A 21,252-nucleotide genomic window follows, 5' to 3' on the forward strand; every position below is an offset into this window, starting at 1 on the left:
ACCCTTTGAGATTAATTACAGCAACCCTTGTACGATTTATGAAAACGCGATGAGAAATGTGCTGCGAATTCGCGACTCGTCGCTGCGGCGAGAAAAAAAACTTGAAGCAGACAAAAGGGTTACGCCTTTATGTCTTTTAATTCACTTATTTCGCAACTTACCCTCAGTCGTTTTTTATTGTGTAGCCGATTTCGAATAGTCTTTATCAGATGAGGAGAATTGGAGAAGACGAATACTTTTCGGTCGCTGTCGAGAGGGTGGCTAAACCATGTTTTCGTATAGTCGATGGAGCTCGTGACACCCAATATAGCACCCATTTTCTTATTCGTTGACGCGCCGTCAGCAATAATCCCGTGAATTTTTGCTCCGATTTCTTCGAAGTAGATGATAGCTTTAACAACTAATTTTGCTAATTCCTCTCCTTTAACGGGATTCTTTGACGCGAAGACAGCAATGGGCTGTGTGTACGTGTCGGCAAGCGGTTGGAACCTGAGAACCAAACCATGAGTTGCTTGATCGTCGATGCTCGTCGATTGTGACCCATCATTTCCGAAATCTGTCAAGCCAACGTACGTCAAATTCCGCGAGCACACTGCCACAGATTTTCTTAGATTGATTTTGTCCAACAAAATCACACCGTGGCGTTGCAGAGAAGTTTTACGCTCAAAATGCTTCTTCAGCAGCTGCGAGAAGTTTTCATCGAAACCGCACTTCTTATTTATTAATGAAAAATAGCCCCGAATCGTGCGTGTGCAAGGTAGCGGCAGAACGTTATTTTTCCGCGTAATATGCCGGCAAGCGGATGTTCATTAGTATGCATAACATTATCCACTGTTCTGTGTAGCGTCGGCCTTTTGCATACTTCTTTGTCGCGGCTTCAACGATCTCTCGGAGTGCAGTTTTTTGAGAATCAGGAACTTTTAAATCGGAAAACTTTCTTTCGAGACTTTCAGCACTTATCTTCGACATTTCATCTTTGGTCTCGTTCAAAGATTGTAGCAGCAATGTTACGCGTGCTTTAGCTCGATTCTTCTTGCGTCTTTCAACACTATTTTTTCGTCGCATTGCCTCCAATTTTTTCTTTTCCACGGGGTTTGAAGAGCTGAAAACTTGATTCAGCGTTTTGCTCTTCTTGAATTGCGCCTCCTTCTGCAATTGGACTTTTTGCAGTTTCGAGCAGTTGTCACATCTCTTTTTCTTTTAGATTAGCGAACAATCGTTCTGGTGCGATCTCTCAAGACCGTCTCTGAACACTGAGTCCGCTTGCAAGTGATAAACACTAACGGCGCTATTCCGCTGCATAGGTTCAATTTTCCGAAATTTGTCAAAATATGCGGCAATGCTCCGGTGCTGTCCAAGATTTCCGCAAGCTTTTCTTCTGCGGGATTGACGACGTGTCCATAGACGTGGTAGCTTAGTGTTTTGTCGGCATGGAGAATCACACACTTCTCAATCACTGGTGATTCTACTCCATTTTTTACCAGTGCTCGAGCATGTGAAAACAAGAGACTCTTGCCAGACAATTCTCCAACACTCCACGATTTAGGAATCACAGCCGAGCAGTTTTGCTTATCCTCCACATCACCCACGCGATGGGTATTACCTGCAATACGTTTTGTTTCATTCAACCTATATATACGGTATACAAGATTCTCTATAAAGTTTGGCGAGCAACCCCAAGAATAAACAAATGATAAATAAAAAAAGTTTGCATCACCGAATGCGCATCCCTATTCTTGTATTGGTACATTTGCGATTACTCTCGTCATGAATATGAACGTACGAACGTGAATCTTGATAGAAGTTAATAGAAAACGAGAAGCATCTTGTTAATAGAAAAACTCCGATAATATAATTAATTCTTAACTTACCCTCGTTGACTATCACAGTTGACAAATAAAATCCTCTTGGTAACTCCGACATTGGCACTGTCGTTTGTGCTGGTGCTGATGTTTCGGAGCTCTGTTGACCGTCCAGAGAAATTGTCGTTTCGGTGCATGCGAGTTGAGTTGCAGAAGTAAGCCGTGGCCTTTCTACGGAAATATCATCTGCAGCTGATGATGGAAAAAAGTGATTTGAGTAACATTATACCGACCATATGATTGAAGGAGAATTTGAACTGCACATTACCTGCGATTTCTGATTGATCGCCCATATTGTTGATCAGCGCAGTCGAAAGCTCAGGAAGCTCATATGATTGCGTCTCTTGGTAAATAGGGGAAGAATCCATTGCGTACTCTGCGACTGAAGCCACTGCCAAAGATTCATTCGATGTATTGACATCGAATATTGTTGGAATAGCAGAACTGTCTAGCCGAGGATGTTTAAATAGCACCTGAAAAGATAAATATTATTTATTTAAAACAAAAATGAACAGTACATAAAAATCAAATTTGACATGTTGCAAAGGAATCTCCTGAGAATCACTTACTTCAGCAATGATTTTTCCGTTAACATCCCGTTTCACATACTTTGTGATCATGTACTTAGTCTCAAAATGCGTTTTGCAAACGAAATGAGACGTCTTCAACTCTATTTCACCGGGTATTGCAGCTTGCCACAGTTTTAACATTTCGGAGTCAGCCGGCACTTTGAACAGCGAATTATTGGTCGCGTTCTTATAACTCGACTTGCATACGACGCACGATCTTCCCATTTTTCACACATTTGTCAAAAATACTAAACACTAATTATACGTATATTCCAAAATTCCGAGATATAATTACGCGAACGACGCTAACGAGAAGAGCAGAGAGACGCTGTTAAACGAGAAATTTACAGGTTATGTCACTCGGGGGCACTCGATAGCAGCGACACGTCTAGACAATGCGAACAACTAAAAATTGCTTCAATATCTGAGTCACCCCCACCACTGAAATTTGCCAGAGTCGCAAGACCTGTATGTAAGACCGTGGTCAAAATACGCCTCCTATGGCTACTACGACTGGTGGTTCGCCCTGGCCATCTTTAGAGCTGTATAGTTCGCCGGCCATAACATAAGAAGAAGAAGAAGATAGCTATCAAGGAAGATGGTTGCAAGGGATGTACAAAATAATAGTAGTTGCATCAATCAAACATATAAAGTAAAATAAGGACCCTCGAGATTAAAATAGGAAAAGACGGGGCTATCCAGGTCAGACGCAGATCCTCGTGCGTAAAATCAATAAACTGATTTATTTATCCTCTTGATACATTAATCCGATTAATCAGTACGTTTCGGTTCAGTTTTGAGCCATCTTCAGCCGTTACAAAGTTAGTTAAAACGTTCTCAATTCCATATGGTGAACTTCCTGATTCAACAATCAGAAGCGTGGACCAAAGGATCCATATCTGTAAATATGTTACATTAAAGTTAAGAAATTGATAAGAACCCTTAGGAAACTCACCAAATGGTCCGAGAGCCGTGGAATAAAGAACAGTGTACAAAAATGAATAATAAGCGACGAGACTTAAACGTCTCATCGTCACGTCGCACAACAATGATGTGAGGATATTACAGCGGAGACGCATGTCGCAAGTCAAAACACCGGCACGTATTATACATAGTAAGTCAAGCCAATAACGCAAAATAATAGATATTGGAAGTACCAATAGCAAAGCAAGATTTGAACAACGTCACAATATTTAATGTACCAATAGTGAGATTACAATTTGGCAACCACCAGTGTTCATGAGCATGGGTTACAATTTACTCAAAACCGTGACATATGCATGATGCAAAAAATCTGTGTCATTTTGCGAGTTAATCCCATTCTTCTGCAGCTTGATATGGGTCATCTCAGATACCAATCTCCTAGACAGAAATCTTTCGTTGTCTAAGATCTCGACACTCTCCCAATCAAAGTCGTGGTCAAAATTCAATCTATGTTCGGTGATAACAGATTGAGTCGTTGTATTTCTGTGAATGTGATTACGATATTCTGAAATTCTCGTTTTAAGCTGTCTCATCGTCTGACCAACGTATGAAGCGTCGCAATTTTTGCAAGAAATTTTGTATACGACATTTTTATTAGATTGAGTTGGGAGAGTATTTTTCTGTACTTTGATGAATTTTTTGAGTTTATTCAGACTGTAAAAAGACAAGCTGACATCTTGGTCTTTAAAAACCCTCTTAAATTCCTCCGAAATACCCGATACATATGGGACCGTAAACCAAGTACGTCGTTCTTTTTCGATCGTAGGTGGGAGTTCGTTCTGTTTGCGCGTACATTTATTAAGTAAGGATTTGATTCTAGTATTAATTGTATTAAAGATAAATGTCAACGGGTAGTCATTCTGCAGAAGAATATCTATTATGAACTTAATATTCTTTAAATGGTATTTCGGGTGGGAAAGTAAGAAGGCCCTGTCCACCATGCCCATAATTGTGCCTCTTTTTTGAGAAACAGGGTGCTGCGACAAATAATTAAGGTACCGGCCTGAGAATGTTGGTTTGTGAAACCAATAAAATTCCAATGCATTCTCATTTTTAATAATTGTTAAATCTAAAAAATTCAGTTTATCACCTCCGATTTCAATTGTGAACTGTAGTCTAGGGTGATAAGAATTAAATAGATGGAGTATTGTGTCAATAGCATAAAACGGTACAGCCAAAGCTATGTCATCTACATATCTAAAATAAAACGGTAACATAAAAGTAATTTGTTGCAGCACCCTACTTTCCAAGTCCTGCATTACCATGTCAGCAGCGATGGGAGAAAGCGCGACGTGACGATGAGACGTTTAAGTCTCGTCGCTTATTATTCATTTTTGTACACTGTTTTTTATTCCACGGCTCTCGGACTATGTGGTGAGTTTCCTAAGGGTTCTTATCAATTTCTTAACTTTAATGTAACATATTTACAGATATGGATCCTTTGGTCCACGCTTCTGATTGTTGAATCGGGAAGTTCACCATATGGAATTGAGAACGTTTTAACTAACTTTGTAACGGTTGAAGATGGCTCAAAACTGAGCCGAAACGTACTGATTAATCGGATTAATGTATCAAGAGGATGAATAAATCAGTTTATTGATTTTACGCACGAGGATCTGCGTCTGACCTGGATAGCCCCGTCTTTTCCTAAATCAAAAATATATCAAATAGATTGGCACAGGTAACCGGTTACGACGAGAAATGCACTCAAGTATCTATGGCGTTATGATTAAATCAAAGTTTCAGCAATAAGATGTGTTGCGCGTGGTGTTACGACGCGAGCAGTATACACGACACGAGCAATAATCCACGACACAAGCATTAATTACGACAACTTCTTTTGTAATATCTAATAATCAACTTGAAAGATTACCAGAGTGCTAAGATATTTTACACCGGGAACCAGTGCCGACAAACAATACTTTCGATCGATGGCAAATAGAATTCCAACGATCGGAACTATATGTGTTTCGAGTCGTGCCGAAAACAGACCCAGCAACAACGAGAAATAGTGTAGCGCATTATTATTGAACGCGAGTCTATGTAGAAAAAACTGTGTACACACGGCCCGGCTCGCGACCGAGCGTCAAGGCCGCCGACAGTTAGGCGATAACGTATGGCTTGTCTGAGAATACTCTAGATTTGAATATTTCGGTTGCTATATTAACGATTATTATTTTCGACCAATTACCGCGACGATTGTAAAATTCACGATTAATGCAGATAACGACAATGGCACGTGTTACGACGAGAGAGAGATTCACGCGAGTATTCTCGTCGCGAAGCGAAACTAGAGAATTGCGACGAGAGATATCGCGTGAAACGAGGGATTATCACACGCCACGTGTTATTGCAATGCGCGATTACAAGAGTGAACGAAATTAGCGAAATTAGCAAATAAAGCGAGACGAGCGAAAGGTCGGCGGTATTTTTCTAACGCGAAAATCCGGCTCGAAGGACCAATGAGCGGGGGGGGGGGGTGTCAGGCCCCCGGAGGCGAGATTGTCTAAAGATTAGCGATATTGCTCGAAGGACCAGAGGGGGTAATTAAAATCCCCTCACGACTAGTTGTGAAGCGAAAACGAAATGTGCACATGCAACGGAAAGCGAAAAAGAGCGAAAGCGAAAAGCGAAAAGCGACTCACCGTGGTTCGCTGATCGTCCTCTGGAATCCGCCGATTCTCGTTCTGTCCATGGCCCCTTTCGGCATGCATTCAGAGAGCAGGCACAAGCAAGCAGGTGAGCAGGCAAAGCAGGCGAGAGATCGGTGAACATGCGGCCGGGCGTTCCCAAAAATTTTGTTCCATGTTCCACGACTGCGTAACGATGAGTGCCCGCGGTCCTGCAACGTGCCGCGAGCGAGTAGGTGCTCCCCTTTTTGGGGGTAATTGCTGCCGTCGGTGGATGGGCGATGGCAGCACCAATAGGTGAGTCGCTTGATCTCTGCCGACCGCGATCCACTGACGTTTCGCGCGAAAGAAAAGAAATAAGAGACAATAATACGACTAATTTAACAACTATTTCTAACGACTAATCTAACTATTTACAACTACCAATATATACAAGGCGATACGCCAAACAGATATGTATCGTGTATTTAGAGAATTAACTTTCTAAAGATAAATAATTATAATCGACAGCTTATGATCCAAAGAATTATGTCATTTTATTCGTTATTTTATTCATAAATAATTAATTTTATTCTCATAACACGTAAAACGACAAATAAGGATACGTTTCACAATTAATTATTATCATGGATAATATGTAAGAATATTAGCAATAAGACCAGATTATGGTTTCCGGTTAATATCATGCTGTTCTGCCCAAGCTGGAAACTCTCCGATGCTGTAAATGAAAGCTCCCCAAATAGGGAATAGTATAACTTGCACTATCAAACTGTACATTGCGGGAAAACATCCGACTGCTATTAGTATCCGAGTTTGTAGATGACCCGCGACAGTTATAATTGCATTCGGTGGTGTAGCGGCTGGCATTCTGAATGCGTACGAACACATCAAAGTCACTGGCATCATCAGATATAAAGGATGTATCTTCATTGCTACACACTTTGAGAAGCAAATATAAAAATGAAATATAATCACGATATTTGATAAGAAAATATAGATTTTTAAAATAAACAAAAAAAATTGTAAATGTCACATTTTTAAAAAATTATTTTTTGTCAATTGCCGAGTAGGTGTTACAAGATTTTGAAAAAAAAAGAACGTAATGTACAAAATTTTTAAAAGTGATAAAATTTGCGAAAATAATTTGTCTTGAAATTGTTGACATTGACAATTGATGTTTATTGATACGTATGTCTTATCTTTGCATAAATTCTCACCATGTGAGCGACAACAGGTAGAATTATATTAGCTGTGCCAACGTTTGAAGTAAACTCCGTCAGAGTATTAACGAACAGAAGAACAACGGTCATCATCAGCACAGGAGGCAATTCCTTCAGAGGCACCAAAGCTAATCCTATTTTCATAGCCAGTCCTGAGACACTACTACCTTTCGAGACGGCGAAACCGCTGCCTAGTAGAAATACCAACCTCCACGGCATCTTTGTCTGAATGATCTGCCAAGTGATCAAGCCCTCGGACGATCTAGTCAATCGTCTAGACGCTGCGATTGAAAATTTCATAATTGCTAACGTAAGTATCACATAAAACTTACTAGGAAGACGAATCAAGTAGCAAGCCACTTCTCGCTTATCTCTTATAAAAAAGAGTCAGTAACTTGCTACTTACTCGAGTCGCAAGTCTAGGGTAAATGTGGGTATTATTGCGGCTTCTCATTCAAGTTGAACTTTGACGAATAAAATAAAACGTGCGACTAAAAAAAATGACATTTTTTTTGTTAATGAAAATTTGATGATTTTTCTGCAAGATAAAAAAATTAGTGCGGTATAATGTGAAGAATTAATTAAAAAGCAAAAAACGAAGTTTTAAAAAAATATCTCGATGCATGTATTACTGTGGACATGCATGAATTACTGCGTGCCAGATACGGTGGAAAATTCAATTACTGTGCGTGGAATACTGCGGATGTCTCAAGCGATTCAAGGGCAAGAATTGACATTTTTCTTATGAAATTCTCTAAATAAATATAATATTTAAAATTAATAGTTAATTTTAAGCAATAAAATATAGTTGCAATATAGAAATAAAAAAACACAAGTAATAAATAATTCAATTTAATTAACGTAATATCCCATCGTTTGAAACACATTTAAAGTTTCATTGTACACAGAGAAAAATAATCATTTTACTGCTGTTACGTCCTGCGAACTCCACGATTTCCCTTTTTTACGGAAATCCCTATTAAGCGCCTAAGATAGGCCTTAAGATTATAATAAGTAAACTGAGCACGGACGGTTATCGATCGGCGAGTGAGCCTTGATCTCCTCACATTCCTTTTTTTATGATCAAAATACCCATTTGCTTGGGCAACTAAGCAACCTTCCAGATGAGAAACTACTGACAAACGGGGCACACGTGATCGGGTCTTTATCAACTTTGTCTGGCCCATAACTATAAACTCGGCGACACGAAGGGCCAAAAAAGGGCCTTAATCCCAGACGGAGTTTGCTTAGGATCTTTATTGCGTCGCGCGACTAGCTCAAAATTGCCCGCGCAATGTTCCGACAAACAGAAACGAGATCTAAAACGTGCTTTTGGAAATCTTGTAAGAGCACGTGGCGGAAATTTCTGTTTGCAATAAAACTGCACTTAAGATTAGATGGAATGCATTTGTCTGTCGGTACTGAAAACAGGGTCGCGAGATAAATAAGGGACTCTAATAAAAGAGAAATCGGCGATAGTCGAAAACAAATGAGTCACTGGAAGAAGCGATGGGTTACACCCCCAACAAGACGGTGGAGGCCTTACGCGGGGACTCACCAATGGAAAACCGGAAAAATCGATAACCGTCTCTAGCTTTCTAGGATAAGCGAAGACTTAAGAACCTACCTCTTGGGTGAGAAACATCTCGCCCAATAAAAAATCCTCTAAACAAAAATTAGAAGAATCCCGCCAACCAAATTTCCCAAAACGAAAACCAGGCACCTTCCACAACGAAATCCACCCCTTCCATCCTTTCAACTTTCCTATATAAATCGCGACATCACGGGGCTCCCCCTCTCAATTCAGCTCATCTGGGTACGAACGGAATCACATTCGAATCCGATCTTGAGTTTTGAGTTAAATTCTGTGCGCGAGCTTAAACTCACTAAGTATCGACGAGAGGCTGTCCACTGGGCCCAAGGAAATCCAGCTACTTCAATTACTGTTCTACATCAATTTGATCAGCAACAAGTAGTAACCCAGGTAGCAAAGTGACGTCTATTTAACGTCATTTTTTGGTCATGTTCTGACGATTGCGACGTTATGAAATGACGTCAAAGTGCCGTAAAAATGACGTACTTTTGTCTCATCTCCGTGACGTCATAAATTGACGTCACTAATACGTAATTAATGACGTCGCTGGGACGAAATAAAAGTACGTCAGATTTTGAACATTTGGACGTCATCTTGGAATGGCAGTCACAAGACTGACCATAAAATGTCGTCAAATAGACGACAACTTTTTAATCTACATTATTTTTTATAAAATTAAAATGTTAAAATGTCCACTTGATAAACGTTTATAAAAAAACGTTTTTCTTCTTTATCTATGAAAAAAAAACGCTTTTTTAACTGTTTTTTTACGTATCATGTGCATATAGCCCCGCTCTCTCAAGGCGGTCACCCATCCTAGTACAGTACCGCGCCCGTGTTGCTTGACTTCGATGATCCAGTGAACAGTGACGATCTTCTGACCCTGATGCTTCCTTAGTAACTGTACTTGTCTATAACAAGTACATCTTTAAAGTGTTCAAAAATCTTGTAATGATATCTTCTTGATAGCTATAACACTGCATGAAATAGTTATCATTGTCTTATAAACGTCCATTATTAGTCGCCGACGTCATAGACCAAAAATGACTAAAAATAGACGTCATTATGTCGATGTCGTCTTCTGACGTCACTTTGCTCCTTGGGTTGGGTACTGGTCTACAAACTGACGAACCAGATACGTCGTGTTAAAGTCAGTCAACTAACGTCTTTTATTAGTCTAAAGTCTGACGTCTCAGGTACGTCGTGTTAACGTCAGTTAATTAACATCTTTTATTAGTCTAAAGTCTGACGTCTCAGATACGTCGTATTAACGTCAGTTAACTAACATCATTTATTGGTCTATAATATGACGAACCAGGAACGTCGTATTAAAGCGATTTAACTAACGTCTTTTATTGGTCGAAATTCTGACGTCTCAGGTACGTCGTGTTAACGTCAGTTAATTAACATCTTTTATTAGTCTAAAGTCTGACGTCTCAGGTACGTCGTATTAACGTCAGTTAACTAACATCATTTATTGGTCTACAATCTGACGAACCAGGAACGTCGTATTAAAGTGATTTAACTAACGTCTTTTATTGGTCGAAATGATCTGACGTCTCAGATACGTCGTACAATGGATAAATAACTAACGTCATTAAATGGGCACTAATCTAACGTTACTTGGACGTTATAGTTTGGTTAAATTGTCGAAGTGTTTTTATGGTTATACAAATGACGTCAATGGTACGTTATAATGAGGTCATTCTACGATTAGTTATTATTTCGTCAAAAAAGTCACGACATTTATACGTCTTAAGTTGGTAAAATGACGTCGTACCCAAAAAATGACGAATTATTGACGTCATATTAACGTCACCTTGCTACCTGGGAAGTCCCGTAATTCCCTTTTTTTCTTTTTTCGCGTTATCGCCCTCCTTTTTGTGGTCTATCAACCATCGGATCCCCGGGAGTTTACTATAGCGTTTGTTAGCGCCGCGGGTCTGGGTTGATCGGCGTGGGCACTGGTTACGCGGCGGTCGTTGGCGTTGTCGCGGGTCTGGCTGACTTGTCGGCCTTTGACTCCCGGCGTCTTCGTCGCGTCGCGGACTCCTTGGATTCGTGGCGGTCGTTGGCGTTGTCGCGAGCCTAGCCGACTTGCCGGCCTTGGGCTCCCGGCGTCTTCGTCGCTGTTGCGGACTCATTGGATTCGTGGCGGTCGTTGGCGTTGTCGCGGGTCTGGCCGGCTTGCCGGGCTTAGACTCCCGGCGTCTAATTAGACTCTTCGTCGCTGTCGCGGACTCAGCCGGTTCGCTGACACCTTGAGCTCGTAACGATTTCCTTGTTTGTATGCTTCCGATCGGGTCCGAGGAAGATCGACCACTACATAAATAAAATAATTTTAGTGGACCCGGAAGTTCCACCCACTCGAAGGCGGAATCTCCGCTCGATCAAGCGGTGGAGGAACCGACATAATCAGCAAACGCGAAAGAAACTGAGAGATCTAGTGTCGGAGTCCCTCCGACACGAACACGAGAACGCCGATCCTCCGCGTCTCGCCACTCCACCGCCTCCACCCGCTCAGCCGGAGAAGCCCCCATCGCCGCCTCCTCCTAATTCGCCTCCTCGCCCTGTTTGTCGCGTTCCCCCTTTCCGCGTCCTCCCCGTTATAAAACCTTACTCTCAGTACCATCTCCCTCTCGAAGTCACACGAGGTCCGATCCCGAGTTAAAGGGATTAAATTCCCTGACTCAAAAGAGGACCGACGATCGCACCGCTCACGGAAGGCGTCCTAGCGTCACTACGGACGTTGACCCTTTCTGAGTCATAAAAGTGCGTTCGGCTCGCGCCACGCGCCGCAGAGCGTGTACCTGCGAGCAACATTATTAAGCATCTGGTTGCGTCCTTCCTTAGCCCTGCTCCACTGGATAACCTTTCCTTCGCTTCCCAGTTTTCTTACTCTATTCCCGGGGTTGGACGTAACACTGCCAAGGGAAGTACTTACTTATTTTATTTTATTTCTTTTAAGTAAGTTTTCTTACAACAAAGAATATTTTCTTACTAATAGTTTTCAAATATCTTGATAAGTTTTTGAAAAGCCAGAATATTGTCTTGAGTAAGTGTAATACTTACAATGACTTTATAGTAGATTTGCGGATATATAACCTTATCAAATCCTTATATCGATATCTATCTATCTATCTATCTATGTATCTATAGATCTATCTATCTATTTATCTATCTACATTTAAAAATCCAGTTGGTTAGTTGCTTTCCTATTCCTCACTAACAAGTACACTTGAAGAGTCAGGTTTTTTATCGGCATAAATGCCTAATTTTTTGCTCAAATCATTGATTCGGGGATGTTGTACAATCGAGAGCATTCCGTTATAGGTTTACCTGTACGAATGTCTTGCAATGCTAGTGCAACATTTTCCTTTGGATAACAAAGTCTCTTTTTCTTCACACTCACTCGTTTTTCTGCTTTTTCCCTTTTTTGTCTTCTTCTCTTGATTTCTTCGTTTTTCTTCTACCCATCCTAATTAATTTTCTGTCAACTTTTAATTATTTATTTGCTCTCTACCCGCGTGCTTATTGTAAATAAACAGGGTTAAGAGGTTAAGTTTGGGAGGTTAGACTACACCACGGTCTTACATACAGGTCTCTCAACTCGTATGGTGGGCATGGTTCGCTTGACGAAGCCGAAAGTTGTTCAGCTTGAGGCCGCTAAGATTGCTGCAATCGAGGGACGTTCTGTGAGAGCGAGAGAGAAAATAGTAGCGCATAGCGCATACGCATTATAGTGTAATCTAAGAATCCACAATTTCCATAATACTGTAAGGGCCTTGCTTTAGCGAAGGGTAGGACGGTAATTTACCGGGATAGAGACTCGAGATGAGCCGGAATGTCAGGAATAATGAGAGGGCAGAAGGGAAAGGGTACCTCGTGAAAACCAGCCTCGTGTATGGAAATAATGGACATTTATTAATACTGATACACCGTGTACGCCTGGCTTTGCCAGCGACTGACTGCACACAGTTACTCTCTCGCAACGCGCGAAGATACCTCAACTCGACTTGACTCGGTGGTGTCTTGCAGGAGACTCTCTCTCCGATCCCCGCGCTCACGGAAACCTCCACGGACCGGGAGCGCTCGGGCCCCGCGTCGCGTGATCTCGCGAGCCAATCGCAACGCTCAGCGAGAGCGCGCAGTAATACAGCGGGCTCCAGCTCGGGCGACGCGCAACGCAAAACCGGGCGAACTACGTCGGATAGAAATCACCCCGCAACGGCGTTTCTTACAGTTCGGCCAGCCTGACGATTCATTCGACCCGAATAATAATACAGATAAATCTGACTTAGAACTTAACTGACAAATACAAATAAATAATTCAATGTTAAAAGTAATAATCGGAGGCACTCATTGGACCTTAACCAAATGAATTTGGTACATATGAGATAAACAACTTTGGTCTATAATTGCATTTAACTTGGATCGCAAATAACAGTTTAAGGATATACATGACTTTTGAATACTGCATGTGACTTACAATTATATTTTCGCAAACTTTAATTATGAAATAAGATTCTTATAAACTAATACGCAAAGATAGTGTTATATTTTCCTTACAAATAACATTTAATCTGCATCCCGTACAATAGGTTTTATCCAAGGCTTAATACGGTCAGTAGATAAAATTGAATTATACGGTCTTGAAGAAATATTGAATCCAGGAATGTCTTGAATAACGTATCGATTGTTGTTTAAAGCTTTCGCTACTAGATATGGACCTTTGTATTCGGGTTTGAACTTTCTATCTTTTCCCGGTTTGGTTACCGAATCTCTAATCATAACATAATCGCCGGGATTATACATTGAAGGCTTTTTATGCCGTTGATCGTAATAAGCCTTGCTGTAGTTTCTTATTTTATTCATGGTTTTTAATGCCAATTTCTGACTAGCGTTACGTTCATTCTCACAGTCAGGTTCAGTTTCAGCAATTTGCTTAAGATAATTGACTAAATCTATGTCCGCATGACTACGCTGACCATATCTTAAAAATAATTTTGACGGAGAGGCTTTCAACGACGAATGATATGTATTGTTGATTACATATTGTACTGTACCTAATAGAGTGCTCCATAATCTTGGTTCTTTGGCTACCTTCTTTAATGATGATTTTTTTTTTACGCGGGGAAATCTTTGACTACTGGGCTTCCAGGCCTAAGCCCGATTTGCCCAGTAGCCCCTTCTATACGAAGAGGAGGGGGAAGACCCCCCGCCTCCGGGGAGAGGCGAGGGGAGTGCCGGATTTTTACCGGCTAAAACCCCGCGGGTATCCTCTCGGCGCGTTTTTCGATAGTGAGAGGGGCCCCGGGAAACGCACTGATTCGTCCGGGACTCCCCCCCGCGCCGCGCCCAGTAGCTGGGCGGCTATCCCGGGGCACTAGAAGTGCCCCATGGCCTTTGATAGACCTAACTCCGTGTGGCGGGTTGAAGGGACGCCGGCCCCAACCCGCCACCCCTCGCGTTGGGTTAATGATGATTCTAGAAATCTATTTATTCTTTCTGCGATACCATTGGCCCAGGGAGCTGCAACTGCGACTTGTCTATGTTTTACTTTATTATTAAGCAAGAAATCGACAAACTCTTTAGAAGTAAACGCAGTACCCCGATCAGAGACTAAGATACGCGGATTACCGAAAGTACCAAAAAGCCAAATAAAATGTTTAATTGTTTCCCTTGAACTAGTTGATTTTACCGGAAAGAGCCAGGTAAAACGAGTGAATGCATCTACTATTAGTAAGATGTGTTTAAAACCGTTAAAGGTTTCTTTAAAGGGACCCAAATGGTCTGTATGTAAAATTTGGAATGGTTCTTTAGGATTATCGTAAGCTTGTATTTCACCTTCGCGTGAGTTAGTCGAAGGGTTCATGAATAAACATGTTAAACAATTATTAATATGATCGTGAACTCTTTTACGTAAAGAAAGAAACCAATAATTGGCGGAAATACCTTGTACAGTCTTTTCAACAACGCAATGAGCCATCTCGTCATGGTACGCGCGAATTACGTTACCTATCATTGCCTCAGGTACGGCGAAACGGGGTTTATCAGTACACTTCTTGAAAACTAGACCATCGATCAGTTCGAATTTCTCATTGTCGGCTAACTCTAAATTCTCTGCAATGGCTTTAAGCCGAGGATCAAGTAGTTGTTTAAACTCGAGTTCCCTTTCCAACGTCATTGGCTCTACATAAGCGATACTACGACTCAATCCGTCTACATGAGCCATACGTCGTCCTTCCCGATGGACAACCTTAAACTTGTAGTTTTGTAAACGGAGAGAGTCCATCTCGCGAATCTAGGGTTAAGGTGAGCTTTATTAACTGCATGTACTACGGCATGGCAATCGGTGACGACTGTAAACTCTAGTCCATAGAGGTAAATGTGAAATCGTTCTATGGCTACGACCACGGCTAACATCTCAATTTCGAAACTATGGTAATTCTTCTCCGCTTTATTAGCTCGACTAAAGAAAGTAATCGGAGCCCATTGGCTTGAACTTTGTTTTTGCAAGAGAATGGCGGCAATGGCTTGAGAACTTGCATCCGTATGTAACTCAGTTTCTGCATGAGGGTTATACAAACGTAGCACTGGATAGGTCGTTAAGTCTTTTTTTTAAGTTTCAAAGGCTTGAGCACAATCGTCATCGAATTTAAATAGGACTGTTTTACGCAAAAGATTGGTTAAAGGTTTTGCCTTAACTGCATAATTTTGAATAAATTTGCGAAAATAATTGGTAAGCCCAAGAAAACGTTGAATGTCCAGAACTTTTCTGGGTTGTTCAAAAACTTCAATTGCTTCAGTATGACGTTCACTAAGGGTAATGCCCGAAGGAGAAACAATATAGCCTAAATATTCGATCGAGGTCTTCAAGAAATGACTTTTCTTATAATTAATTTCGAATTGATATTGTTTAAGTATCTCGAGTTGTCTTAGGATGTCAAAATGTTCTTCTATTGTATTTGTTGCAATTAAAACTTCATCCATATAAATAATGACTTTTCTTTCTCTTGCTAACTTTTCTAAAGCACGAATTAAACGTTTCCGAAATTCTGCTGGCGCTTCACAATAACCGAAAGGTCTCATAAATTCAAATTGACCATCAGGTGTTGCAAACGAGAAGTACTTACAAGGAAGTGTCCCTACCCGATTTGGGTGCGCTTTGGATATGTTGTTGAGCATCAAAAAATATTAGACACGTATTTTTTTTTAGCGGTTTATCTCGACGTTTAGGGGTTGGAACAACCCCTCGAAAATAACGGATTTTATAGTTTTTAGCGAATATCTTCGGAAATATAAGGCGTAACGACAAAAAATTTATACGAAATGTTTATGGCTTTTTGTGCTCTTTACAATGGCGTAATCAGATTTTTTAAATTTTTCAAATTTTTTAATTTAACCCCACTCCTACCTATTATAGATAGATAAGTTTATTGTATATCCCCGTAGGGTTTACAAGGCGTTTTTGTGAGGAACGTACCCAAACCTCTTACATAAACTCCCCTTCGCGCCCTGGCCTTATGCGACCTTACAATTTGCCTAAATCCCCTCTCCCTCCCCCTCTTCTTTCCCCCCTCTGTTTGTCTTCCTCCGCTTCCTCCGGTTCTACGTCCGTCTGCTTCCATCCTTCCTGTCTCGGCTCCTCCCTGTCTTCGTCCGGATCCCTCAGAAGCTCCTCCGCCTTCACCTACATCCCTTCCGCATATTGCTCTCCTCTCCTTTATTCTACTTTCCTCTCCCTCCTCCTTCCCTTGTCTGTCTCTTCCTTCTCCCTTTCTCTCCTCCCCTAATCCTTCTCCTTACTCCTCCGACTCCCCTTTCCCTTCCATTCTTTCCCTCTCTATTTCCATCATCCATTCCTCTCCTCCCCCTTCCTCACCCAAAACCCAACCCACCGCTTCCTGCCAACTTCCTCCTCCTGATTTCCACCTTCTACATTCCTCCCACACATGCTCCCACGTTTCTTCCCTATATTCACACATCCTACATTTCTTCCTCTCTTCCCCCTCCCAGTACCTGCTCTCTCTCATTTCACTCCCTAACCTAAACCTCGCCACCCTTCTCCATCTGCTCTCTCCCCATCCCTTCTTCAGATATCCTGGGATACCCTCTCCCTTTATTACCTTGTACCACCTATTGTAATCCGATTTCTCGATCTTCTCCCATCTCTCTTTCCTTTGCGTCTCCTTGTCTCCTTCAACTAGCTTGCGGTGCCAACCGTCTCCCTCTTCTCTCAACCTTTCAAGCTCTTTTAACCCCACTCCTCTTTCTTCAAAGAACCCTTCTCTCTCCCGTTCCCAGCTCGATCCTGCTCTCCCTTCCTTCTCCCTTTCCTTCAGCTCCTCCCAACATAACCTCGCCAGCTCACTTCCTTTCCCCTCCTCTAACTTCTTCTCGAATCTCCATGCGCTTATTCCCGCCCTCCCTCTTAATTTCTCCCTTTGGAGCTCCTCTCTAACTAAGTACCACGGCGTTTTTCCATCTACTCCCAAGACCCATCTGATATACCTTTCCTCCAACCTTTCCATTCCTTTCCTCTCTTCCCAACCCCATATTTCTGCTCCATACCCCATAACCGTCCACACCAGTCTATCAAACAGCCACATTCTTTTTCCCCAGTCTTTCCCAAATCTTCTCTTCCCTATCCCCCAAACCTTCCCCATCACCGCTGCCGCCTTCTTGATCCTTTCTCTTACCTGTGCCTCCTGCCCTCCGTTCCTTTGGAACACATATCCTAAATACCGAAATTCCTTTACTTCTCCTATTTCTTTTCCTTCCCATCTCCATCTTTTCTTACAGTCCCTTCCTCCTCCTTTCTTAAATCTCATTATTTTAGTTTTTTCCACATTTAACTCCAACCTCTTCCTACCTAGATATCCCTCTAATCTCTCAAGCATACTCCTCATTTGATCCTCATCCTCTGCAATTAACACTACGTCATCGGCATACGCCAACGTGTATATCCTCTTACCTCCTAGCATTATCCCTCCCCATTTAACTCTGCCCATTTCCTCTTCCATATCTGCTATCATTATGTTGAAAAGTAACGGACTCAGCGGACACCCCTGTCTTACCCCCCTCCCCGTCCAGAACTCTTCCCCTATTTCGTTTCCCACCCTTACCCTGCTTTTCGTCTCCCTCAGAATCTCCTCCGTCCTCCTCACCAGCCCCTCCCTTATTCCTCTTTCTCTTATTGCTTTTATTAATACCCCTCTATCTACCGAGTCAAAAGCCGCCTTAAGATCCACAAAACATGCTATCAGTTTTCCCCCTTTCTTCTCCAACTTTCTGTTCACCAGGTAATTCAACACATAAATGTTATCTATTGTTCCCATTCCCCTTCTGAAACCAGTTTGGTTTTGCGGTACTATTCCCTTCCCCTCTAGCTCCTCTCTTAACCTCTCTGCCAAGATTGCTGTATACACCTTATACAGCGACGACATTATTGTCACCCCTCTATACTCCTCCACCCTTTTTCCTTCCCCTTTCTTTACAATTGGTGCGATTATTCCCTCCTTCCAGTTTTCCGGCCATCCTCCTCCCTTCCAGATCCTGTTAATGAATCTCCACGCCCAAATCTCCAACTCCTTCCCCCCGCGCTTCCATACCTCACTTGGTATCCCATCCCGTCCCATTGCCTTTCCATCCTTTAACTTCCTCATTACCCTCTTCATTTCTCCTAAACTTATCTCCCCCTCCTCCTCTCCCTCCTTTTCCTCCCTCACACCTTCCTTCCCCATCCTCACCCTCCCCTCTACTCCTCCTAGCAATTTCATAAAGTGCTCTTTCCATTCTCCCTCCTCTATCCCTTCCTCAATTCCCCTCCTTTTTCTTCTCTCTTTATTTACTATCTCCCAAACCTCCGACTCCCTCCTTGCCTTCTCCGCTTTTCTCTCCCATCTCAAATTCTCTTCTTCCTTCTTCCTCTTACATAGCTCCTTAAACTCCTTCCTTTTTTCCTTGAATGCCCTGTCTTCTCCTCTTTCTTTTCTCCATTCCCTCAATTTCTTTCTCGCCTCTTTCTTCGCTTCTCTACACTCCTTATCCCACCATCCCACCTTGTCCTTCTTGCTCCCCTTCAACTCCTCCTCTACCCCTTTTAACGCCTCTACTATTCTTGATTCCATTACCTCCCATTCTCTATTTAATTCTTCCCCCCTTTCCTCCACTTTCCCTATTTTTTCCATGAAAACCTTTACTCCTTCCTCGTTCCAAACCCCCCTGCTTCTTTTCTTCCACCCTCTTCCTCTGTCTCTCTCAACACTCCCCCTTCTTAACACCACTTCCAAGGGATGGTGATCCGAGTCCACTCTATCCCCCACCGTCATGCTCGCGACCCTCTCTCTCACTTCTCCTTCTCCTATTACGTAGTCAATTACCGTTGCTCCTCTTCCTCCTGTGAACGTGAATTCTCCCTCCTCGTCTCCTCTCATGCTCCCATTGAATATTTCCCATCCTCTCTCCTCTATGGTCCTCACCAAAAGTCTCCCCTCTCTATCCGTCTTCTTATCCTTCGATTTCCTTCCCCCCACCATCTCCCCTCCCCTACCCCACTCTTCTTCTTCCACACCTCCTCCTTCTCCTCCAGTCCTCACATTAAAATCTCCCCCAATTATCGTATACCTTCCTTCCTCTTTCCTATCCATTATTTGTCCTAACTCCTGCATAATCCCTTCCATTTCCTCCTTTTTTGCATACACCCCTACAATTTTCCAACTCTCCCCACCTATCCTTACCTTTCCAACTATCAGTCCCTCCCTACTTATTTCGATTTCAGTTCCCTTCTCCTTTAAACCTTTTCTCATCCCCATTAACATCCCTCCCATCGCTCTCCCTTTTTTATTCTTCCTCTTCGCCCATTGCACTCCCCAATCGTACCCTTTTGGCAGCCTACCCCTTACTCTTTCCCAACCCTTTTCTCCTATCCACGTCTCCATCAAAACTATCACATCTTCCTTCTTCAGCCCCTCCCAGAATTCCTTATCTTTATTTTCCAAACCCGCTATATTCCAGAATACTACCCTCCAGTCCGTCCTTCTCCCCCCTTCCTCGTCCCATCTGACCTCTGTCTCTTTATCTTTCCCCACCTTGTAAACTCTCCTTCCCTCCTCTCTCTCTCCTCTCTCTTCCTCCTCCCTTTCCTCCTCTCCCACTCCTTTCTCCACATCCTCTTTCTTCTCCTTCCCTTTTTCTACTTCTCTCCCCTCTGCCCTATCCGCTCCCTCTCCCTCTTCTATTCCCCCTGCTTTTGTCCTTCATCTCTCTTGCCTTCTTCCTCTTTCCCTTGTCCTGCCTCCCAACACCTCCCTCTGTTATCTCTGAGTACGTCTCTTACCTCATCCCACATCCACCACTCCCCCTCTATCCATACCTTTCCCTGCCCTATCCGCACTCTTTTTCCCTCTCCTCTCGCCTTCCAAGCAATTTGATTTACCCTCCATTTTATCCTCCTTTCTTCCCATGTTAAATCTTCCTCTATCCAAATACTTCCATCTCTCAATTTCCACTTATTTCTTATTATTCTTGCCTTCTCCTCCTCACTTCCTACTCTTACCACTGCCATACCTCCCTTCTCTCTCCTTCCAGCATCTATTTTTCTAATTTCCTCTATCTTAGCCTCCACTCCTATCTTTTTCATCACCTCCTCTATCCCCCCCTTTATTCCTCCCTCCTCCTCTTTTACTCCTTTAATCACAATGTTTCTCTTCCTTTCTCCCCTCTCCTTCATTTCACACCTCCTTTCCAGCCTTTCTACCCTTTCCTTCCAATCAGACTCCTCCCTCCCCTCCCCCCTTCTCAGTCCTGCGCTTCCTTCTGCACCATTTCCTCCTTCTTGCCCCCCCTCCTTATACTCCATTCTCATCCCTTCCAGTTTTCTTTCCAAATCATCAATTCTCTTCTTAAATTCCTCTCTCTCCGCGCTCCACTTCTCCTCTCGCACTCTTAACTCGTTCCTTATCTTCTCTACTTCCCTTCCTTGCTCCTTAAAGCCCTCCCTTAACTCCTCTCTCATGCTCCTAAAACCCTCTCTCAATTCGTTTATTATCCCCCTCAACTCTTTCTCACCTACCTCCGTTTCCGCTTTAGGCGACCTTGCCGTCATATTACTTCTCTTGAAAGCCGTATCCTTATCTTCCCCCTCACTCTTATCTAAATCCTCTCTCTTCCTTTTCCAAAACTCTTCTAAGGTTCCCGTGCTTCCCGTGCTCCCCGTACTCCCCCTTCTGGCTCTATCCTTTTTTTTTACTTTATCTATCGCTTTCTTTATCTCCGTTCCGCTTTCTTTCTCTTCGCTCATCTCTACCTCCTCAATGTCTCCCTTCTCCCTCTACCCGTGCTATACTTTATGTTCTGCCACGCACAAACCGCACGTACCTCCGTTCGTCT

At 42.6% G+C, this 21,252-nt stretch overlaps 1 protein-coding gene across 1 annotated transcript; it reads right to left on the bottom strand.

Moving 5' to 3' along the window:
• Positions 1-6,708: 6,708 nt before the first annotated feature.
• LOC139781416 (protein I'm not dead yet-like) lies at positions 6,709-7,565 on the bottom strand. Its single transcript, XM_071720276.1, has 2 exons — positions 7,263-7,565; positions 6,709-6,984 (listed from the first exon to the last, which is right to left on the bottom strand). The coding sequence occupies exons 1-2, from the start codon at positions 7,563-7,565 to the stop codon at positions 6,709-6,711; spliced, it is 579 nt and encodes a 192-aa protein (XP_071576377.1).
• Between the last annotated feature and the right edge of the window lie 13,687 nt (positions 7,566-21,252).

This window comes from Temnothorax nylanderi, unplaced genomic scaffold (assembly GCF_030848795.1).
Source record: "Temnothorax nylanderi isolate EJ_2023f unplaced genomic scaffold, tnyl_v1.0 TNYL_tig0336_pilon, whole genome shotgun sequence".
Classification (NCBI taxonomy): Eukaryota; Metazoa; Arthropoda; class Insecta; order Hymenoptera; family Formicidae; genus Temnothorax; species Temnothorax nylanderi.

Bases quoted from the DNA above. Each gene is read 5' to 3' on its own strand.
- LOC139781416 (XM_071720276.1), bottom strand. From the start codon at position 7,565: ATGAAATTTTCAATCGCAGCGTCTAGACGATTGACTAGATCGTCCGAG. The intron at 6,985-7,262 runs GTGAGAATTTAT...TGCTTCTCAAAG, and splicing joins TACCTGTTGTCGCTCACATG to TGTGTAGCAATGAAGATACA.